Source organism: Rhinolophus sinicus, linkage group LG01, assembly GCF_036562045.2.
Source record: "Rhinolophus sinicus isolate RSC01 linkage group LG01, ASM3656204v1, whole genome shotgun sequence".
Classification (NCBI taxonomy): domain Eukaryota; kingdom Metazoa; phylum Chordata; class Mammalia; order Chiroptera; family Rhinolophidae; genus Rhinolophus; species Rhinolophus sinicus.
Genome location: NC_133751.1, coordinates 15,970,599 through 15,994,517, shown reverse-complemented (window position 1 = coordinate 15,994,517; position 23,919 = coordinate 15,970,599). Strand labels below are relative to the sequence as shown.

The 23,919-nt window shown below is 38.3% G+C and overlaps 2 protein-coding genes across 4 annotated transcripts in view; one reads left to right on the top strand and one right to left on the bottom strand.

The window, feature by feature from the left end:
* Positions 1–1,225: 1,225 nt before the first annotated feature.
* Positions 1,226–10,638, bottom strand: ATP5PF (ATP synthase peripheral stalk subunit F6). 2 transcript variants are annotated; one of them, XM_019729861.2, is made up of 4 exons: positions 10,402–10,638; positions 7,103–7,279; positions 1,927–2,051; positions 1,226–1,357 (listed from the first exon to the last, which is right to left on the bottom strand). In XM_019729861.2, the coding sequence occupies exons 2-4, from the start codon at positions 7,264–7,266 to the stop codon at positions 1,320–1,322; spliced, it is 327 nt and encodes a 108-aa protein (XP_019585420.2). In that variant the 5' UTR covers positions 7,267–7,279; positions 10,402–10,638; the 3' UTR covers positions 1,226–1,319. The 2 variants fall into 2 exon arrangements, with proteins under 2 accessions (XP_019585420.2, XP_019585419.2); XM_019729860.2 differs by lacking the exon at positions 10,402–10,638 and adding an exon at positions 10,269–10,395.
* Positions 10,363–23,919, top strand: part of GABPA (GA binding protein transcription factor subunit alpha) — a 36,281-nt gene continuing 22,724 nt past the window's right edge. The window contains exons 1-4 of one of the 2 annotated variants that reach the window (XM_019729849.2): positions 10,363–10,483; positions 15,864–15,966; positions 19,228–19,372; positions 22,950–23,034. In XM_019729849.2, coding sequence (XP_019585408.1) covers positions 15,890–15,966; positions 19,228–19,372; positions 22,950–23,034 — 307 coding nt within the window. In that variant the 5' untranslated portion in view covers positions 10,363–10,483; positions 15,864–15,889. Of the gene's footprint in view, positions 10,484–10,836; positions 10,976–15,863; positions 15,967–19,227; positions 19,373–22,949; positions 23,035–23,919 lie in introns of those variants that run through there. The other variant, XM_019729848.2, reaches the window with a different exon arrangement.

Below are 23,919 nucleotides of genomic sequence, written 5' to 3'. Positions count from 1 at the left end.
TTCATGTTTTAAAATTTAATTTTCTTGTTCTATAAGTGTTTGGGACGATTTTAGTAGTAACAACTGACCAGGAAATTCAAGGTAAACTATAAACTCTTATTTGTTGATACTTTCTATTTAATCTTGTTTATTTTTAATACATGCCATTATTTTTATTTGACCAAATTTGAAAAAAATGTACTAAGACATACTAGAGTATAAAATATCTACTTTCTATTAAGAAAATGCTCTCAAAACAAGTGAATACTTGTGTCAGCAACGGACCTATTTAACTTCTCTAAGACTGAGGGTAGACTGTTTTAAACCTACATTTTATGATGTTTTCAGCATTGAATGTGCTTTAAGTGCTTCTTAAAGGTGGTGTAAAAACTGAGATTTTTCTATGATCTGCAGTTAGATTAGCATCAGTAAGTAAATCAAACAAGTGTGGCGAGGATGTGGAAAAAAAGGGAACCCTCATGCACTGCTGGTGGGATTGTGAATGGGTGCAGCCACTATGAAAAAGGAAACATTTTTAAAGAAAACCTTTAAAGGCTTACTAAGACTGGTCTTCATTGACATACGTCAGAGAGATTGTCAGATATAAAAAGGCACAGATGTTTTCCTTCTTCTTTTAATATGTGAGAACTATCTAGTTATTGAAATTTTGACGTGCCTGCTATGCCACTCATCCAGCTTGTATCTGCTGGATCTTCCTTCACTTGGGCAAAATACAGCTTAATCTTTTAAAGGGAAGTTCCTTGGGAGAACCTTCCTCCCCACCAGGCACTAGCCTGCCCTCCTCTGTACAGCACTGTAACAGACTGCAACCATAAACTGTAACGGAAGAAAAGCAAAGACCTGGGTTACTGGATAAAAGCGCTTAATACAAGAGGAGATGGAAGTTAAAACAAAATGGATACTCCTGTCCGTGTTCAAAACGACACTTGCATTTCCTGAAAAAGCTATGAAAAGGATTCACTAACCCTTCCTCTTCTGGTGTAAAAACATTCCTTAGGTCGGGCTGGCTCCCCTCAGGCAGCAGGTCTCCACAATGAAAAGTGTAACCTGCACTGAGAAGAATCTGGCCGTCAACATGCAAGTTGTACTTACTTTACCCAAGTTCTCCATCTGCTTTGTTATCACCAAACGGGAAGATTTAAGAACAATGCTAAACACAATTCAACATACTCAAGCATATACCCAACATCACCAAATTTATTTGGAATCAGAATTAAACGAACAGTTGGCAGTTGTGAAATGTATGTTTATTCTGATACTTCTGATCAGTTGTACAACTTGTTTAGGACAAATTACCAGATAAATTTTACATCATTTCTTCAGGCCTGGGGTTTATCAATGACTTCAAATTTGGGATCTAAGAAGAAAAAAAGGTTCAAGCTTAGCCATACTGCAATAAAACACATTAATCGAGAGGGCTTCAATGTTTAACTCATCAATCTTCTGATTTTTCTTTTTGTAGTGAATATCTACTGTTTCTAAACATCTATATGGAAATATAACGATTGATAATGATTTATTCAGCACCTATGATGAGCCAGACTACTGACTTTAGGTCAGGACCTATTAACTATAGGTCATTTAACTACAACCATCTGATGAGGAAGAGCTTATGATTCTCCCCAAGCGTCAGATGGGAAACAGGCACCAAAGAATTACCTACGATCACACACTTCCTAAGTGGTATTGTCAGGATTCAAGATGAGGGAGTTTGATTTCACCATTTAACCTCTATGTTATGTGGTCTCTTATACCAAGAGCAAATGTTTATCCCAGAGCTTCCAAGCACACATAACTGTCCCAATAAATATACATGTAACTGTCATTTAATCCTCTAAACAATCCAAGTAAGTATAAAAAAAGTACAAATATTTTCCATTTAAAATGACCTCCCACAAGAATGAATCCATGATTAAAGAGACTTACCTTCAAATTTGAAGTCAGGGAACGTATTCATGTCTGCTTTACCATACATTTGCTTAAGCTTAAAAAGCTCCCTCTCCAAATCCTGCTGATATTCTGGACCAGTATCAACAGGTCCTCCAGACGACCTGTGTGTAAATGAGCAAGTAAAAACTCATTTTATGCACTAGTTTACAAAACCAAAATTGCTTTTCACCATCAAGTTTCAACAGATCTTTTAAAGAAATTCATGTAGGGAAATACCATGTTTCCCCGAAAATAAGACCTAGCCGGACAATCGGCTCTAATGCAACTTTTGGAGCAAAAATTACTATAAGACCCGGTATTATATTATGTTATATTATACCCGGTCTTAAAGTAAAATAAGACCGGGTATTATAGTAATTTTTGCTCCAAAAGATGCATTAGAGCTGATTGTCTGGCGAGGTCTTATTTTTGGGGAAACATGGCATAAACTTTTCCAGAAGAAAACAAGTATTTCCACTTGAATTTCAATTCAAACTATTTTAATATGACAAGGCTTCACATAAATGAGACAGCATCAAACAAACCTCTAACAGTCAAGGACTGTTAGCATCAAGGATACTTATCAAGTCAGTTTCTCTCTCAGGGTCTAAGCTGCAATGAGGAGCAACGGCCAAGTCCATGGGCTCTGGAGTCTCCGACTACTTCCGGCTGAATGTCAGCTCTACTAACTGCGTAAACTGGAGTGAGGCAGGATGCACTCTGAACTGCAGTTTCCACATCTGAAACTCAAGGTCGTCCCTAATGGTGTTCAGAGCATTATAAAGACAACGCACATGTACCACTTGCACAGTGCCTGGCACACAGTGAGCACTCAGTGCTATTACTATTATCTGACTGAAATTAGCCACCACCCAATGGCTTTTTTAAAAAGATCTTCGTAACTTTAAGTCTCCATAATAGGGGCCTAACAAAGAAACAAATTGTTTCCCACCCTTCAGAAATTTTGCCACTTAGAAGAAAAAAGTAACACGTTTATAAACATTTATGCTGTAAGGGAGTCATGAGCTTCAAAGACATAGTTTAACAAAAAGCTCCTCAAGTTGAGAGCACTATTGCTGAGTTAACCAGAAAAAAATTCATTTAAAAAAAGTGGCATTTGTGACAAATCATGCATTTGGGTCCAATTTTAATTTGACATAGCCTAAGTCTGAAAAAGCAAAGATGTGGAGGTGGGAAATCACTGGCTGTGTGTGGGGAGTACTAAGTAGTCTGGATGGCAAAGCGAGAGGGATCCAGATCACAGGAGGCCCAAAATGTTCAGCCTGGGAGTTTGTATGTCATTTGCCAAGCAATACAATGACAAAATTAGAGTTGTGCTCTGGGAAGATAAATATAGCACCATGGACCAGCAATGGAGCCAGTTAGCATACTTAATTCTTTGCACAAATTCTTCTGTGACTGTCATGTTATTGTCTGCCTATCACTGAATAATAAACAAAAAAAATTTACAACTGAAAATTCCGTCAAGGGTAATAATATTTTCACACATCTATGAAAAAGGCAAAGGGTCTTACTTATGTGACAGAATTTCCACACAAAAAATACAGAGAATTCTGATTTAAGAACTTACTAATGATATTTCTTGGCATGGACTCAATTTCCTTCTAGACTGGCATATACAATGAAACTTCTGTGATCACAGAAATGCTCTGTATCTGTGCCGTCTAACATGGTAACCACTAGTCATAGTAACTAGAGAGCACTAGAAACGTAGCTAAGGCAACTGAGAAACTGAAGTTTTATTTAAACTGAATTGTAAGTAATCAGAATTTGAATAGTCACATGTGAAAAATAGCTCTACTGAAATAAACAGTGCAATTCTTCATAGAGCCTTCAACATACACTTTGATGACTGTCGAGCTCTGGGATCCACAAGCTTTACCAACTGCTTTGAGAAGACCTAACCAGTCTCACACTGGTTTCTAAAAGATGATGGCTGATACAACTTTAGTATATACTCTTACGACAGAAAGGGGGCAGAAATCATCTGCCTCTTCAGCTGACTATAAGTCTCCCAGCCCATCTTGTTTATTATTATATCCCCAGGCTCTAGCATGGTGACGGGGACAAAGTAGTCACTCCAGGGAGACTTGTTTATTTCACTTAAAAAATACTAGGCACATTCATTTATTGAATCACTTGATCTTTATAACAGCCTATGAAACAAGTACTGTTATCGTCATTTTATGTATGAGGAATCTGAGGTACGGAGGTTAAATAACCTCCCAGGGTCATAGAGTTAAGAAGTGGCAGAGCTGGGTTCCAGCCAGCATCCATGCTCAGAGCACTTCTCCATGCTGTTGTCTGCACAAATGAATGCAGCAGACTCCTTAGATGCTGGGTATACCTAAGTATTGACTTATATGACAGGCTTTTAAGGACAGTTAAAATGCAAACAGCATCAGTACCTCCGGACAGAAGACACTCAAATTCCTCAACCAGTCCTGCACACCTGCTTATTGCATAGTGTGACTGTAGGCAAATTCTAACCGTTAGCCTAGTTTTCTCATATATAAAATGGAGATAACATCAATAAGGTTGCTGAGTTCCATAACAATGTCTTCATTTTAATCCCTTCATTCTCTCCCTCCTTAGTTTTTGAGTAATGACAAAACCTTGTTAGTCACCCAGTCTCAAAAGTCTCAGTATCTTGACTCTTTCACTTTTATATCCCCACTGCTATAAACACAAGATTCTCATCAACCAACGCTTGGATTACTACATTTTTCTAACATGTTTGTTTTCCTTCTTTTCTCATCCCAATTTCCCCAATACACTATGATTAAAATTATCTTCCTAATACAGAGTAATTTTGTTCCACCCCACCATTCTACTCAAAAACTTTTAATTGATGATAAATGCCTTTGATAAATCTTGATTGTCAAGTCTATAATCAGGGCTTCCATAATCCCTCATTCTAACCCCATGTTAGCCTTACTGCTCCCTAACTCCTCATACACTCTACAGTCCTGGGAAATAGCACGACACAATTTCCCAAATATGCTCTCTGGTTTTCATGTCTTAGCTCACACCATTCTTTATTTGTGTTTTAAATTAAAGTTTATTAAGGTAACAATTGTTAGTAGAGTTACATAGATCTCACGCGATTGTTTCCTCCTAAAAGATACCCTCCTCCGACCCCCATTTATCTAACATTCACACCAACTGTAACTGGGGGTAGACCCCTGGGTTTATCTGTTGATTTCTTTCTGTGGGTTTCAAGCTATAAGCAAAATCGTGAGTAAATTCTTCACTTTTTCTTTTTTTCAATTGGGGAATATTGGGGATCAGTGTTTCTCCTGGGCCCATCAGCAATAAGTAATTGTCCTTCAATCTAGTTGTGGAGGGCACAGCTCAGGTCCAAGTCTAGTCACCGTTTTCAATCTTTAGTTGCAGGGGGCACAGCCCACCATCCCATGTGGGAATTGAACGGGCAACCTTGTTGTTTAGAGCTCATGCTCTAATCAACTGAGCCATCTGGCCTCCCCTCGCTTGTTGTCGTCAATCTAGTTGTGGAGGGTGCAGCTCACTGGCCCATGTAGGAATCGAACCAGCAACCCTGTAATTCAGAGCTCTCGCTCCAACCAACTAAGCCATCTGACCGCCACTTCATGGTTTTTTTTAAATTAGAACAATGATCCAAAGCTGTCCATGACATTCTCAACAGGGATGAACGACCTCAAACACTGCCTTCAAATCCAAGATAAAACATTCACTCTTATAACACACTCTCTAAAATGCCTCCAGCTAGAAAGGAGCAGTTCTTCCTCTGAACTACCCAAACATTCAAAGTGCCAATATCTCAGCATTTAATCCACTTTATCTTATAGCTTTCTAAACTTGCTTACAAGCTTTCTACAGCTATCAAATATTAAGAATATTGAAACGTAGCGTGGCTTCTTTCTTTGTAGCCCAGTGTGCTTTGAATATGGTAGACAACTAAATAATTAAAAACAAAACAAACAAGCAAATTTAACTATGAACTATAAATAAATTTATGTGTAATACTTTTCCAAAAATTTGGGGGCTGAATTTGATGATGGCTAAGGTCATCATTCATCTCCAAAACTGTATGGTTCTGTAACCAAGTTTTTCCTGCACTTGCCTTATGCCACTTCAGAGTCTTCTGTCCTTTGATATTCCCAGAAAGATATATGTATGAAAAAGGCATTAAAGAAAAAATGCTATGTTTAACATTTCCCCTAAATCATGATGTCACGGAAAGGGCACTAAATTGAGTTAGAATATTTTGATCATATATTTTTCCCCCAACTAGTTTAATGACTTAAAGCTAATCAATGTCTAAAAGATTTAGTTTTTTCAAATAACAGTAGTCCCCCGTTATCTGTGGTGGATACATTCTGAGACCCCCTCCGTGGATGCCCGAAACCGTGGATAGCACCGAACCCTATACATAGTTTTTTCCTATACATACATACCTATGATAAAGTTTAATTTATAAATTAGGCAAAGAGATTAACAACAATAATAAAATAGGAAAATTATAATAATATACTGTAATAAAAGTTATGTGAACGTGGTCTCTCTCTCTCTCTCTCTGATAACTGATCCGTAACTGAGACGACTACTAAGTGACTGACTGGTAGGCAGCATATACATCATGGACACACTAACAAAGGAATGATTCACACCCTGGACCTGATAGATCAGGGCAGCAAGAGATTTCATCACGTTACTCAGAATAATGTGTAATTTAAAACCATTTATTTCTAGAATTTTCCATTTAATATTTTGGACCTAGGTTGACTGCAGGTAACTGAAATCACAGAAAGTGAAACCATGCATAAGGAGGAATTAATGTATAACTCCTAAATGAGTTACAAGATCCTATGTACTTCTATGAATTGACTCTATAATAAATGACATTATAATAAGGATACATCTTAAATGACAATAGATTTAATGGGACTCTCCCTTGGAACCCACATAAAAAAGATAAAATTTGGGACTTAAAAAAAATCAAGATCTTATTTCCTTCTTTTAGAGCACCTCATGAATCCTGTTAGGAATCACCAGCTCAGTGAAGGTCTTAGACACTTTCAAACACCAAGTAATTTTTTAATTACCATCTCAAAACTTACATACTTTTAATATTTACATTTACACCATGGTTGATTATCTACCCACTTACTGTCGCTTAGTTCTGTATTCTCTAATCTTGTCCACGAAGAGTTTCTGTACAGGATCAAGTTCCTTATTAAATGCCACTGCTGTAACACCAACATTCCTCCTCAAATGGACTGAGACTGCAGACTGAATGATAGAGGAGAACCTGAAGAGCCTCTGAAGAATCATGGTGATTCTGTTACTGAAAACAAGCAGCAGAATGTTCATATTCTTTAATATGTATGTAATTGTAAAGTGCCTCTAAATACATTATAGTGGAAATGTAATTCTACTAATTGCAACAGAACTTAAAGCACATCAAAACTCAGTGAATGCTAAGAACAGTCATGTGACCATAGCTCCATTCCCCCCTCCACTCCTCACTGCAAGTTTTTATTTCTTAACCAAAGGCTCTGGGACCTAGAAACAGTTAGGAACTCGGGCCTGTGTATGGCTCCACTAGGGTGAGATGCAGAAAGAAAACACAACATATAGGAGGGGTGTTTCTTCTCCACGAACTTAGCCTTGGACCAGAGGAAATAGTCAAGCTGCGATGTTAGAAAACTGCCCACACCCAGCAGGAAAAGGACAAGCCTGGCCCCAAAATAAACGTGCTATGTTTCCCCAACCCCCCCCCCCCAAAAAAAAAAAGGCCAAAAGAGGGCTGGGCAGGAACACTAGAGACAGTTGCCTCAGCCAGGATACTCTGCAAGTTTCTACTTCACAGACCCACAGGGGAAGAAACTGCTGTGCCTGTTAAAATGGCAGGATTCAAGGCATCCTGTAACAACCAAATCTAAGTCCAAAAGAACCAGAAAGGAAAAATAGCAACCAGCCCAAGGGAACCCACCAACAAGAGAAAATCAAGGGGTACAACCTAATCAGTGAAAACAGAATTTGTAAAGGAGGTGAAAATCTGATTTTTAAAAATAAGGACTTAAAGACTTCCAAGTCCTTCAACTCCTTGAAGCTAAAAGACATGATTTTCTAACTAAAAAATTTCAGGAGATAAATTAGAGGATGATCTCAGTTAAGACCTCATTTAGTGTCTTGAAAGATCAAAGGTAAAAAAAATTCCAAATTACAACAAATACTATATAAAAACAGGAATTCCAAAAGAAAAGGGATAAGGAGACCATAAGTAATTGGAAGAAATTTCCCTTGGATTAAGAAAGACAGTGTATTAAAGTGAAAAGGCTTACCAAACCCTATTTTGGAATGGTGATAAGATTCATACCTCAATATAGCCTTATAAAATTTCTAAACCTTCATGTGACAATCTGACATGTTACCATGACTTCCATGCCCCCCCCAAATTACCTAATAATAACAATAACAATACTCATCATCATACTAATTCTGGACTTCTGTTAAGTTATACCACTACCGCTCAAAGTGTGGTCCGTGGACCAGTGGTAGTATACAAATTGTGTTTCTGGTCTACAGTAATACAAAAATTGGGAATAAGCATTTAGAAACCTTTAAGCAATTTGACAGAATAACATATTACTGTTAAATTTAATAATAAACAATTAGAGTTTGTATTTCGTGTCTTCATTGTTTTGTCTTTCAGCTCATTTTTCTGATAATTTATTTTTATTGCATTCTTCAAAAGTATCCACAGGGTTGGGGGGCAAACGGCCCTTTTCCAGCGAGTTTGAGAAGCACTAAGCTAGAGGATAGTAGAGTAGCACTGTGCTTCTCAAACAGAGTGGGGGTCTCCTCCAGGAGATATCTGACAATGTCTGAAGACATTTCTGGTTGTACTGAACGGCGTGTTACTAGCTTCCAGTGGGTAATCACTAGGGATGCTGCCAAACATCTTATAACAATCACAATAATAACAGCCTTCCCACAACAAAGAATTATCTGGTCCAAAATGTCAATAGGGCCAAGGTTGAGAAGCCCTGGAATAGCAACTAAAAACTACCCAAAGAAATCCAACAATCAACAAAATACCCTTTACCAGCCAGGGTGAAAGCACACTATCTGAAAAAATTAAAGAATCCATCATATGTCATTCTTAAACCCCGCCAGAGAAAAACACCCGAGAAAAGACTCCAAACAAAAAACAAATGACTTTAAGGTGCTACTTATTATCATTCCCATTTTACATACAGAAACTGAAATTTAGATGTAAATCTCAACCAGGTGAAAGGTTACACAGTCGAATCTGACTGACACAAATATATTTTAAAAATTGTGCAACCTGATGTGTATTTCCCCTTCTGGCAACGTAAGGACATGCTTAACACTCAGCAATAATATCATCTAACCTTTGTTTAGCCCTCAGTATTTCACAAAGTATTTCCATATTCTCCTTGTACCCTATGGCACTACTGTTAAAAATCAGAGAAACGTGTTATTTCTCCTGTAACAGATAATAAAACTATGTCTAAGGAAAGTTATCAAATTGCTCACGTTCCCAGTTAATCTGCTCTACGTCTGATTGATTGCAATCATGTTATTCCTACTGCAACATGGTGCAATAACGACTGACCAGCCAAAGGGTAGCCCTGTCGCTGCCTCCTTAAAGCATATTCCTAAAGTCAATTTACAATCCACCTAACTTGACCTGCTGTATTTCCCTCCTGGAAACCTTGTTCGCATGCGCACTCTGGCTTCTCCCGTAGGTCAAGCACGCACCCCCTCCAACTCCCCCCAGGCAGTGTCCTGTTCCTTGGGGTTGTCGAAGTGTAAGATTGTGTAGGGGGAAAAAGAGTGTGAAACAACAGCTGCTTAACCAAGTTTTAGCACTAGCAACATTTTTAGGTTGCAAACTTGAAGACTATCACCCTTTTCCTTACGGTATACGTTCTGCTGTACACAGCTCAGAACAATCTCCTGCGCGTCCCAGTTGGGCAGGCCTGGCTGTAACTGCCCCGGGAGCATGACCTTGGGCTGCCCCAGCTGGGTTGCGGGTCCATGAACCTCCCGCCTCCCTGCAACTCGCGCCACCCTTGTTTGCCCTCAGAGCTGTATTATCAGGAATATATATTAAGTCTACCGCAAACTTCAAGGCCTAAAAACGCCGAGGTCCGCAGTGACCCCGGGCCAGGACATGAAGGTGCCTGGGACAGAAAATTGCTCTCCCCTGAAGGGCTGAGGTAATACGCTGCCGAGGCCCCATGAAGAAACTCAGAATCCTAGTCCCAAGAGGCCAAGCTAGTCCAGCTACCCGCCCCAGTCACCTTGCACTCAGTCCCGAGCTGCCAGAGTCACCACCGCCGCCACCGTTCTACTTCCGGCCCTGGCTCCGCCCCCACCCGCCTACCCGCCATCGCAATGCACTATGGGTCGCCGTTTCAGTCGGTCGACACTCACCGGACAGGAAGCGTCTCGGAGACAGTCTGCGACCGGACGGCTCTAGGTGAGACAGAAGGCAAGCAGGAGGAGGAAGTGGAGGGTAAGTGCTTCCGGGTCCCCTAGCGACGCCTCCGCCATCTTTCCTTCGCCAAACTTGACCTGCTTTTTCCCTCCTGGAAACCTTGCTATGTACGCATGCGCACTTGGAGTGGCCTTTCCATTAGTTCAATCCCTCCCGCCCCAAACCAGCGTCCTGTTCCTTGGGTTATCGAAGTGTATGAACGTACAAAGTGACAGTGTAAAACAAAGGGGACTGGGGCGTTGTACTCCCTTGTGCGACTCCGTTGCCTCGGGCGTTCGTATCGCACAACCTGCTGGGAGTTGTAGTCTTGAAACCGGAGGTGCCTGGCAGGCGGGAGGGGGGTTGGGAGTTTCGGCGCTGATTCCGCGGGAAGGGCCCAGGGGCCTCACACTTCGAGTCGCGGGAGCTGCACGTTTTACCGGGAGAGACGCTGCCCGTGGAGCCCGCGTCGCTGCTGTTCTCAGCGGGCTTTGGAGTGCGGGCGGGGGCGACAGGGTCGATTCGGAGCGGGTGAGTGCGGCCGTAGGGGAAGAGGGGAGTGCGGGCCCGCGCAGGCCCGCGTCGTTCCGGGGCCTTCTCCCCCAAAGCAGCCCCCCCGCGGCCGCCTCTGTGTTTTGTTTCCGCTGGTCCCCGGCGCTGTGACTCCCATTTCCGTTCGTGGAGACTTGAGGGAGTCGGGTGGGGAGGGGCGGGGGAGGCTGTGCGGGGAGCGGAGGGGAGGGGCGGGGGGCGCGGGGCTCTGGGAAGCCGCGTGCCCCTGGGGCCCGGGCTGTTCCTGTCACCTTTAGCTGCTCATTTCCCTCACTGTCCCCTAATCGACTGTCGGCTCTCGTCCGCAGTCTCCGCGGTCGGGATTTCAAAGGAAGATGCCAGACTAGTCTCGCCGACTCAGCGATTCGCTCTCGTTTCAAATCCAGTTGTCTTTCTAGAATTGCCCCATAGTGCCTCAAAGCCATATACATATAAATATATATGGTGTGCATTGGGTTTCTTTTAAAAAGAAGCAGCAAGACAAAGGGAAAGCGATGTGTTAATGTAGCTTGCCAACTTCTTTAGCTTTTTTGTGTACTGGACGATAAGCTGCGCGTGTTTGTATTTCGGGATTCTAGTTTGATTAGGTTAACGGCAGGGAAGACAATGCCTAATACTTATTGCATTGCAAGATAATGACTAGTAATTTAGAAATACAATAGGTCTGACTCGTGGGAGGAACAGATTTAGAACGGTTCACTTGAGGAAAGTGCAGAACTGGGCAGTCATAACATTCTTAGGTACTGCGTTGTCTTATAAACTTCAGAAGAAACTGGCCAGCTCTTTCCAAACTAAAGGAATAAACCCTCCTAGGGTTTGAGCCAGACTTTCCAAGCTTATTTATTTTTAGACGTATTCTGACTCTACGTGAACTTAAGTCAATTTTACCTAGATTGCGTATACAGGACTGTATGTTATGAGGAGTATATAGTCTTGAAAAAATAAATACTGAGCTAGATGTTAAATTAATACAAGTCATGAGATCAGATATGGGGCTGAGTACTAAATTAAAGCTGTTTAATATCCTCCCTCCAATTTCTATTTATAAAACTTCAAATCTACAGGAAAATGGAAAAATTATGCAGTGAACACCTTTGCTCGCTCGGTAGAGGGGTGGGTACCAAGTGTTAATCTTTCTCCACACTTGCTTTCTCTCTCTCCCGTTCCACATATGCACACATTATTTTTCCTCACAGATGTATGTGCTTTATTTTTTCTTGACTGCTGGCTTTGTTTTTAAAGACAAAAACGTCTTAATTTTTTCAGGTATTTATAAGTATTTTTTAACTTGAGAAAATGTGCAGTTGATCAGGCAGGTACTCCCAGATTACATTTATATATAATATATTAAATACATATTTTGTGTATATTATATATTCAAATTTTGACAAAGAATCCTGGGGAATTGGTTCCAGAAAAAGAGGAGCTAACACCCACTTATGCAATGATATCAAAGACCTGGACAATTTCCAAAACCTCTCCTTTGCTTCTCTAGGCTAAATTTAGAGAACTGAGAAAAAGATCAACTTAAAGACTATGAATGTTTTTTCCAAAAATATATGAAGTTCATTTTTTTCTTTATTCTGCACCTAGGGACTAATCTATAACTTTTTTGGAAGATCACAGGGTAAGTTTCTTTTTTTAACAACCCCCTGTTTTAGTGCTTGTATTATGGGGAACCACAGTTATCCCTGCTAGTAAGCCTTTAGGGCCATTTCTCAGCCTCTGGTTACTTCCTCGTATACTTTTGTATTTTTTTCAAAGTTTCCAGAAAATTCGCTGGTTTTCTAATTTTTTTTTTTTTTTAAAGGTTATGAAGATAGGAGTGGATCTTCTTCTAGGCCTAGAAAATTAACCAAAGATCTTCTAAAGTGCTGTTCTGCTATAAACCTTACTGTTCCTTACTTTTTTTTTTCAGTACAGAACAGTTTTTATGATTTTGTTTGTGTACATTATTTCCCTGTTTTTAACTGCTACCAAAGTTCCATGGTGTATGCTTCTTTCCCTTTTTCTTGTATCACAATACTTTCCTGCTATGGATACTTGTATTGGCTCCAGCTTCCACCTATCACCAACAAAGCTGCCGTAAACATCGTTATCAATAAATATGGGACTGTCTCTGGAATGCTTATCTAAGAGCAAGATTGCTGAGTCATAGGTATAAGTATACTTGATTTGGTCAGGTACTGCCAGAATATTTTCTCCAGAATAGCTAGACCTGTCTGTACTCCATCAAGAAAGGCGCAGAGGATTCTTATGTCCCCATGTCCCTGCTAAGTCTTTTCAGTACTTTACATTTTAATTTTTGACACACAGTATAAAGTGTTAGTTCCTTGTTTTAAATTGCATTTTTGAATGATTTGAATTTGAACATTTCTTTATATCCTTAGCCATTTTGGTTTCCCTTTATGTAAATTTTTCCGCCTATATTTTACTTGCTTTTCTAATTTGTCCTCATTTGGGGGGATTGTTATCAACTTGTAGGAGTTCACTGTCTATTCCAGTTATTAGTCCCTTTTCACTTTTGGATATTGGAAATATCTTTTTCCACACTGTAGCCTATCTGTTGAACAGAAATCTTAATTTTCATGTAACCAAATCCACCAGTTTTTTCCTTATGGTTTATTATTTGGAATTTAAGAAATTCTTTTTTATCCTTAGACCACAAAAAAATCCTCACCATTTTCTTCTTTTAGCTTTATAGTTTTACCTTTGACGTTTAAGTCTTTAAGGCATCAAGTCAATTTTATATGGTGTGTAATAGTTCTTATAACATTTTCATTTTTTCAACACGTTAATAGTGTGTTGAACACCTACCTACTAAGGGTGAGGCATTGTTCAAAGTACTTTGTATACATCGGTAAACAACCTTGTCCTACAAGATTGATACCTACTGGGTCACCACTGTTTTGCTGTAGTGGTCAGGATGACTTTCACAGCTTTACACATAGTGATCTTAAGGAATAGACTTTACTGGTGAAAGGGAAGACTTACAGGCCAAGGTCAGAAGAAAAGAAAACCAAAGTCCTTCATTCTTACTATTCCAAACAAAAGTCTGCTGGGGTCTAGGCAGCCTGCTGGGGTCTAGGCAGCCTGCTGGGGTCTAGGCAGCCTGCTGGGGTCTAGGCAGCCTGCTGGGTGTGCACGATGTGTATCTATTCTAGTGGAGAATTCCACCTTCTTATTGGCCTTTTCTTCTTACACGGGAGGTGTGAGAGCGACCTTAATGTGAGAAAGATCAGACCATTTTTGTACCAGACAGTCTAGATTTGGATGCCAGCTATTTATAGCTAATTTGGCAGAAAACCAGCTCCCCAGTAGTTGGAGATATTGGGACGTGAGGAGAGTTACAGCCCTTTCAAAAGTGGGGAAAAAGACATATTAGTTTCCTAGTGCTACTATAATAAATTACTACGATAATGTGCATATTGATAATGATTTTGTTACTTTATTTTGCTGTTTTAGAATACTGTACTTGCACTTACAAGATACGTAATTTGTAACACAAATCAAAGCTATGATTAACTTTAATTTTTTATCACTCTGCCAGTACAATGCTAATGAAGTACATCCTTTATTTTGCTAATAAAGTACAGCTGTTAGCCGAACAATTATAGTTTATTTCCATGTTGATTTTATTTAAGGTGCAGGTTTGAATCTGTTATTAAGACTAAGTTGCTGTAATATACTTAACATACTTTTCAGTTGATTTTGAAGTTATTTGAGTTAATTTATTGACTGAGACTGGGCTGAAAAATATCCCAACAAATCCAGTGGAATGATGACGTCATATCAAGCTAATAAACATCATCTAAACAAAACTAGTTTATACAAGGTATGATAAAAAATACAGTGAAGGTTTAAATTTTAAAAAATTATTACACTAAAAGACACATTACCATTAACCCCCCCTCAAAATGCTCCCTCTTACTTTGAGCACAGTTATCCCATCGTCCTTGTTGCTTTTTGAAGCGGTTTTGGAAGTCCCCTTTCGTGAGTGTCTTTAGTTGTACTGTTGTGGCTGCCTCCATGTCCTGAATCTATTCAAAATGTTTGCCTTTCATAGTCATTTTGACTTTGGGGAAGAGCCAGAAGTTGCATGGTACTGGATCCGGTGAAAAGGTGGATGAGGTTCTTATTTGACAGAAATTGCCATATACCAGAAACTGTGTGACATGGAGCGTTGTCATGATGGAGGATGATTTACGGCACACTTTAAAACACACCTTCTCAACCATAGCTCACACCCGACTGACTGCACCAAACAAGTTGAAACTTGTCACACACTGTTACTAAGGTTCAACGCGCCACTTCCCATGTTGAAGATCCCTGCCTTTCCATTGGATGGCACTCAGCGGCAGCATTCACCATATTTTTCAGTCACAAGGCTCCATGTCACACACTGCTTCTGGTACAGCAATTTCTGTCAAAAACATCACAGCGTGTCCTCATCCATCTTATTCACTGGATCTGGCATCATGCGACTTCTGGCTCTTCCTAAAGTCACAATTATTAATCAGGACATCGAGGCAGCCATGACACTGCAACTAGACACGAAAGTAGACTTCCAGAACCGCTTCAGAAAGCGGCAAGAATGATGGGATAAATGTGCTGGAAGGAAGAGGAAGTAGTTTGAAGGGGATTAATGGCAATGTGTCTTTCACTGTAACAAATTTTTTAAAAATTTATTCACTGTATTGTTTGATCATACCTCGTAAATATCATATGTGGGTTTTCTTTTTATATGTGAAGATTACTTCCTCCTCTTCTATTTAGTCTCTTTTATTTGAATTGGGTTTCTATTTCGTGTGTATCATTTCTGTTTGTGCAAATAACTTCAAAATGTGTTATACTTTAACTCTTACAGGGCTGAGCTTTTGAAATACTTCAACCATGACTAAAAGAGAAGCAGAGGAGCTAATAGAAATTGAGATTGATGGAACAGAGAAAGCAGAGTGCACAGAAGAAAGGTTGGTATTTTCTGAGTTTACCACCTTTTATGTTGTCAACATACCTAATTAAAATTAATCAAGCCAGAGTTCTTGGGGGGTCTTGTTTTGTTTTGTTTGTTCTCAACTGACGTCTGCATTTTGGGGCTTTTTCACCCCTGACTTAATGAGTTTATAGCTGAGAGGGAAAACGTTTTAAATTAAAGATAGTAATTCGCATAGCTGATAATGATTAAGCAATTGATTGTGATCATTTTTATCCCTTAGGGCACTGTTTGACTGTTTCTTTTTTTTTTTTCCTTTTGTCAGTTCTGGTTACTTTTATTTCAGAAAAAGCTTAATTCACAACCTGAACTAATTTAACAAATATCTATAAGTAACTGCTATGAACTAGTAACTATCAGGAGTATATGAATATATGAAACAGTAACCTGTTCTTATAGAGGCCACATTGCATTTGAGGAGACATACAGGTGTTTAAGTAATTATATACACAATACTAAGCATATAGAGTAGTGAAAAGTGTTAGTTCTTGGAATACTAATAGAATATTACTCCATTAAGGAAGGAGGGCAGTGGTAATAAGTTCAGAATCCAAGGGGAGAATATGGGTAGAAATAGAGGTTTGGGAGTCAAGAAGAAGGTTGAGGAAGGTTAGGGCTGTTGGTCCTACTTTACTATGTAAAGCAGGAAATGAGATAATGTGCTGAAAATAAAACAGTACTATAGTAGCGTAGGTTTGGAATAGCTAGTGGGAATGGGCAAGATTACTGAGGTTGAATAGGATGCTGAGAGTTAAGACTGCAGCTGAAATTTAAGGCCTTAATTTTTTTAAATTCATTTTATTGTGATAACAGCACTTAACATGAGATCTACCCTCAAAAGATTTTGAAATGTACATATGATACAGTGTCATTAACTATAAGCACAGTGCACCACAGATATCTAGAACTTATTTGTCTGGCATCACTGTGGTTTTATGCCAGTTGATTAGCAACTCCCCATTTTTCTGCCAGCAGGCTATGGTTACTCACATCACCTCCTCTTCTGCTCAGAGGAGAGATCTGGCTCTAGCTCAGAAGACTGTGTGTGTGTGTGTGTGTGTGTGTGTGTGTGTGTGTGTGTGTGTGTTTCATTCATTCATTCATTCATTCATTCATTCATTCATGTAACAGATTACCCCCAAACTTAGTTCTGGCTCAGGGTATGTCATGAGCTTGCGGTTAAGCTGTCAGTCTGGCTGCAGTCATCTGAAGAGCTGAATGGGGCTATCATATCTGCTTCCAAGATCACTCATGAGACTGGTGGCAGAACCACTCACTTCCTCACCACACGGGCTTCTCCGTAGGACTGCTCATGGCATGGCAGCTGGCTTGCCCTAAAATAATGGCCTGAGAGAGAATGCTCAACAAGATGGAAGCCACAGTGTCTTTTAAATAACCTAACCTAAGAAGTGATATATCACTTCTGCCTTAGTCTTTTGCTGACACAGTCCAACCTTGGTAGAAAGTGGGAGGGAATTATAAAGGGGTGTGAGTATTAGGAGGTGAAGATCATTTTGTCCATTTTGGAGCCTGACATGCATATATTTAGTTTTATTTTCCTCTCTCTCTTTCTCTCTCTCTCTCTCTCTCTCCACAAAGCCTAAAGTTTTTACTATTTGGCCCCTTATAAAAAAAACTTTGCTGATGTCTCCTGTAAGAGATGGTAGTGACCATGTTGACCTGGGGAGTAGCTGTGTAAAGGGAGCTGTTGTTACACAGCTGTAGCAGATTGTTGCTGTGCACTAATGTAGGTCGAGTGATTTGAGGTCATCCAGATTTTTTCAAGAAAAATTGGTAATTCATATTTTTGTATTAAGTCTCCCAAGGCTTAAATGGTGGCAACAAATTGTTTTAAAATGTTTTAAATGTTGAGTTCATGTAAAATAGGTCTTTAAAAAAATCTGTCTTAAAGTGGCATCTGACTTACAGAATCATTGTTAAGAAAAAAAGAAACCCACTGAGCTATAGCTGAAGAATTTGATAAAGATACAGAGAATGCCAAAAAAACACACACGTTTTAAGACAGGAAAATACTTTTAAAATTGTAATACTCTATGTATACCGATAACAAAAGATGAATACAAGTCATGTTTGACTTGTGCAATTATAAGAGGTGCTCAAAGTGGTTACCATCAGTGTCCAGACACTTCTGATTACAGCGAACTACTTCTTGAGCAACGTTGACCAAAGTGTCCACTTGTATACATTTTTTTGGCACCCCCGATATTTAGCCAAAAACCCAGTTATTTTACTTTAACTAACAACAATAATCGTTTACTGTTACTTAAAAATAATGTTTTTAATTTGAAGTAATCTATATTATAAATTTTAAAAATTTTAGAAGGAATTTAGGTTATATACATTCATTGAATGTATATATACTTGGAATTTATGTGAAAATGAAACTTGACAAATTTTTAGATATATACTGTTTTGGACAACTGCAAGTGAGATTTAAATCATATTTAAATTAAACATGTGAAACTTAATTGAATTTACCAATTCAGTAAATATTACTTGGTGTCTATCTTCTATTTGGTCCTAAATAAGGATTTACAAAAGATACGTAGAATTACTTATGAAAGATTTTACCTTTAAGGACCTTAGAGTTTCATAGAATTCAAAGTATGAAATAACGTGAAAGAGCCCTAACAGAGTTTTAAAGAAAGAATGTAATTTTTTTAAGGTGGAGCGATGCTGACTGTAACCAGTAATTTTCAGATTAAATTAAGTGGAAAGTATTTTATATAACTTCTATTTTCATATCTTATAATTTACATTTATTTATTTGTATTTATGTTGGGAAGGGAAATTGACTAGTACTGTTGACTTACAGATTTTGAGAAGACTTTTAATCTTCCTTTCTGGGCCCAAATTCTTCAAAATTACTTGAAAATCTAACAGATGCAAACATTTCCCCTTAAATATTGTATATGCAATATTTCCATGTATATACATACATACATACATACATACATACATACGTATGTATATACATAATGAAATACATTTGCAGAGGTACTTTAAATTTCAAGTTAGCATTTCTTTGTGCAATTCAGTATTCAGTTTGGCAACATTAGTTGGTTGATGAGTCTACCACTGTGAATGGTATCTATGCAGAAATGAGTTTCAAAGACCAGCAATGTTTTTTGGTATTGACTTTTGTTTTGAGCAAATTATTATTTTAATACCCAGGGTAAAAATGTAATTGTTAACCATTATATCCTTTAACATTTAGCATTGTAGAACAGACCTACACACCAGCTGAATGTGTAAGCCAGGCCATAGACATCAATGAGCCAATAGGCAATTTAAAAAAATTGCTAGAACCAAGACTACAGTGTTCTTTGGATGCTCATGAAATTTGCCTGCAAGATATCCAGGTACTTGTTTTTTATATTTGTATTTCAACATTTAAGTCTGTATCAGAAATATTTTTTGTTGGCTTTTAATCTCTATAGCTGTAGCTTTTATCTCTCTAACTAGATTTGACCTGTATTATTATAAAATTTAAGCATTTAGAAATAAAAACAATTCTTTCAGCACAATTTTCTCCATTTAAAGTTATATTTAAAAGATTGACTACTAAATCAAACATTTCGTTTTTGTTTTTTAATTCCACAAATTAAAATGAGAAGTTTAAATTTGAATCAGAGCTTAATCATAGAGTAATGGGAAGCAAATTGACCTTGGAAGCTGAAGAAGCATGTCCTCACCCTATTTGTAGATAGCTTTTAACTTCTGTGTGCATTAGTTTCCTTATCTTTAAAATGAGATAATTTTACCAAATGACCTTCCATCTTTATTTCCTCCAGCAATAAATTTTGGATAAGAATTTAAATATCAATGTTTATATTTACTGGAGTTTATTTACAGCAATAGGATTTTACCTGTGGTAGTATTATAACAATGTATTATGTTTGCAGAGTATTTATAGTCATTTTTTTTTTTTAAATAAAAGGTAGTAGCTAGATTGGATTGCTCAAATAGTTTCTCCAGACCTTCCTTGATCATACACAAGAGTTTTATACTGTTTTTCATTCCAACTTGTACTTATGTATATTGTGTCATCTTTTTTATTTTATTTTTCACTTCTCCCCCTCCTATATATTACAGAATTTTTGCTTTCATTTTTTAAAAATTAAAATCCTATGTCTACTATTGTTATATAAGATTTTGATGTACAATAAATTGAAATGTTTTAATGAAATGTGTGTATTTTAGTTGCCATTTAACCATACTTTTATATTTTCCTTTCAATAAGTCTAGTAAATGTTGGGGGAGGTAGGAAATTGCTCTTCAAAAACGGGAGAATGTTGGTGGGTCGAATATAATTTCAGGATTTAAGGTTTTCTTCTGTCAACAGTGAAAGAATAAATTAACACACTTTTTTAGGAAAGTAATTTAGCATTTAGTGTCCGTTAATCTTGAATGTGAAATAACTAGCAGTTCCCCCTCAGTGAATTGTTCGTACAGAAATGCTCACCTGCCTGAGCAAAGGTATATGTAGGAAATGTTCATTGGATGATTGTGCAGAAGCTAAAAATTCAAATTTGCCAAAAATAGGGAATTGGATAAATAAATTCTATAGATTGGAATTCGAGGCAGCCATTGACAATTGATGAACTAGAGCTATATGGGCAGTTTACATTGAATGAAAAAATAATTGCAGAACACTCCTAAATTGTCATATTTAATCTTCACATCAGTCTTTGAAGTCAGCATATTCTTAGTCACACTCTGGTGATAACACAAACAGATCTAAAGAGGTTAAACAATTTTCCCAATCCAATGTGTAGCTACAAAGGGCTGCAGTGGAATTCGAACCCAGGCCTGTGTGACTGAAACTCTTCACTTGTTTGAGGCAGACTTTTAAGAAAGTTCATATTGAATAATTCAGTGTCACTGGACTTTACCTGATTTTTCTCATATGTAAATTAAGGGGAATCTGAACTTCATCTCTTATTGTCTTTCAGCTCTAACATTTGTTGGTTTTTATAATACCTGGCCTAAGCAAAGTGAAAGTATGACCTGCAAATACCCAACCTCTCATAGATTCTCAATAAATGTTTGTTGAATAAATAGAAATATGCATAATTCATAGTACCATAGAATTCAGAGCTAACTAACCTTAGGTCTAAGTCATTTTGCGTACCACCCTGCCCCCTTCCTCTCCTCAGAAAGGACATGGAGAGCACCTTCTGTTCTCCATGTCAGTTCATGCAAACATAAACATACATTTGGAATGAGAATGCCTCCTGCTTGGGGTAATGCTTTTGTATTTTCAGGTGAATCCTGACTTGAAAGCTGGTGGAACAGCTGAGTTGCACTCTTTGAGGAGTATGACCCAAGATCAAATACCATGTTTGAGTTTTGTCCTCGTGCCAGGTCTTACTGAACTAGCTAGTGTATTCAGTACCTGAGAGCTCACTCTCAGCGTTACACGTGCCATACTTCTACTGGATCATACCAGTGTGTACCAGAGAGGGGAGAAATCTTGATATTAAGAGAATTTTTAACAGTGTCAGGGAGAGACTATTATATTAAGGAATGAAACTGCCACGTTTGACCAGTCTGTGGGAGGGGGGTTACACAGTTTGTCTGGTCCCTGATTAGGTTAGATGTGTAGTCACGTAGGGTTTTAGGCTTTATATGTATATATTTTTAATATTAGGAAATGTGTTTGTACTACTACTACAGTATTGACTGAATTCTTTTTTTTTTTTTTAAGATTTTTTTATTGGGGAAGGGGAACAGGACTTTATTGGGGAACAGCGTGTACTTCCAGGCCTTTTTTCCAAGTCAAGTTGTTGTCCTTTCAATCCTAGTTGTGGAGGGTGCCGTTCAGCTTTTAAGTTGTTGTCCTTTCAGTCTTAGTTGTGGAGGGCACAGCTCAGCTCCAGGTCCAGTTGCCGTTTTCTAGTTGGAGGGGGCACAGCCCACCATCCCTTGCGGGAGTCGAGGAATCGAACTGGCAACATTGTGGTTGAGAGGATGCGCTCCAACCAACTGAGCCATCCGGGAGGCAGCTCAGCTCAAGGTGCTGTGTTCAATCTTAGTTGCAGAGGGCACTGCCCACCATCGAGGAATTGAACTGGCACCCTTGTGGTTGAGAGCCCACTGGCCCATGTGGGAATCGAACCGGCAGCCTTCGGAGTTAGGAGCATGGAGTTCTAACCGCCTGAGCCACCGGGCTGGCCCTTGACTGAATTCTTGAGAGTGAAAGTGGGGGAGCCTTGTGACGCCAGCTGTATGATACGCAGACACACAGAGATACATATTTTTCAAGATAATTACAATGGAAGCCTGTTTTTAAACTGGTGACAGAAAATGTCTAGAAGTCAGAATTACTTTTTGTCATCAATTAGTCATTGTGTGAAATGCATTCACTGTAAAGAAATATGAAGGAAAAAAAGCAGTGATATTGAAAGGATATAGAATTATAATTAAAGATGTTCATAACTACATCAGTAGTAAAGTCATAAGTCTTTTAACTTTATTAACTTTGTGATCAGAGATTTAGTTAACCCTGATCTTAAATGTGTGTCATTGTTTACAAGGGAGATAAGGAAATATTCTATTAATAAATTTATATAAATTGTGCTCACTAATTAAACACACTTGCTTTTTCATGACAGATAAATTGTATTATCTTCTACTTTAAATACTTTTACAGAATAAACAGTTGCCTTATGGCATTATTTGAAATCCTAAACTAGACTTCAGAGCTAGAGAAAACCACCATTTAAAATCTGTTGTTTACATTGTCCTTAATTACTAACACAGTGGTTAAAATATTTTCAATTTTGGCAAATAATTAAATGATATGACAACTTGGATAATTAAATGTGTTCTTGTTTAATCAGCATGCCTCAGTAATTAAGTCCTGTTTGGTACATCCATTTTTATTAAACCAGATGATTGTGTTGAAATAATCTTATTCATTTTACCTATATTTAGCTGGATCCAGAACGAAGTTTATTTGACCAAGGAGTAAAGACAGATGGAACTGTACAGCTAAGTGTACAGGTAATTTCTTACCAAGGTAAGTTAAGTTTAGTGTAGTTATTTAAAAGTTTAGCTCATGTTTTTCTAATATGAGAACTCAATTTTATAAGTTTTAGGTATTTTGGATGGTTGTCTAAATTACTTAATGTTGTAGACAATGTTTCGATTTATTTTCTCTGTCAAGGTGACGCAGATAGGATAACACATTCTATCTAGTTTAATCAGGGAGGGATATATTGTAAGTTAGTAAATAACAGGATCACAGAGAGCGCTGAAAGAGCAGGTTCTGACTTTACAAGAATGCCTCAGCCACATGGCAGAACTGGACTGCCAAGGAATTTGCTGCCCTGCCATGACTGGTACATGCCAAATCTGAAAGCCACCACTATAGCTATCACCTTGGACCCATGCTCCCTTTTTAGTAATCCATAGTAGCCAAAAAATAGATATTATGTGCTTGCTTATCCTCTATTAACTCATTTCTAAGTAAAAGGCTCATGCCAGTGATTCTAGAGCCTAAATCACATCGGGAACTCTCACTGTAGGGAAATCTAGTCTCTGCAGGTTAGCAGAAAAAGAGGAATTTGAAAAGGGTGTTGATTGAACCAGTCAGCCATATCATCACAGCATTTCACTAATCTTTGCATAAGAACAAAAGTTAGAAAGAAAATTAGGAAACCATTTTTGGTGTTTGAATTTTAGTTTTTTAAAATGTGACTTGTTGGGATTTCTAACCAGAGTTTCAGACTAATTTTAATCTCTGAACATATATTGCTTACCACTATGTTTCACAAACCAGAGTTTTCTTCAGACTGAAAACAGTAGTTACCTACTTTTGATCCTTAATTTCCCTATGATTCACTATTGCAGGGAATAGGGAAAAAAAATGTTTGTTTTTATCTTTAAAAGCCTAGTGACCTCT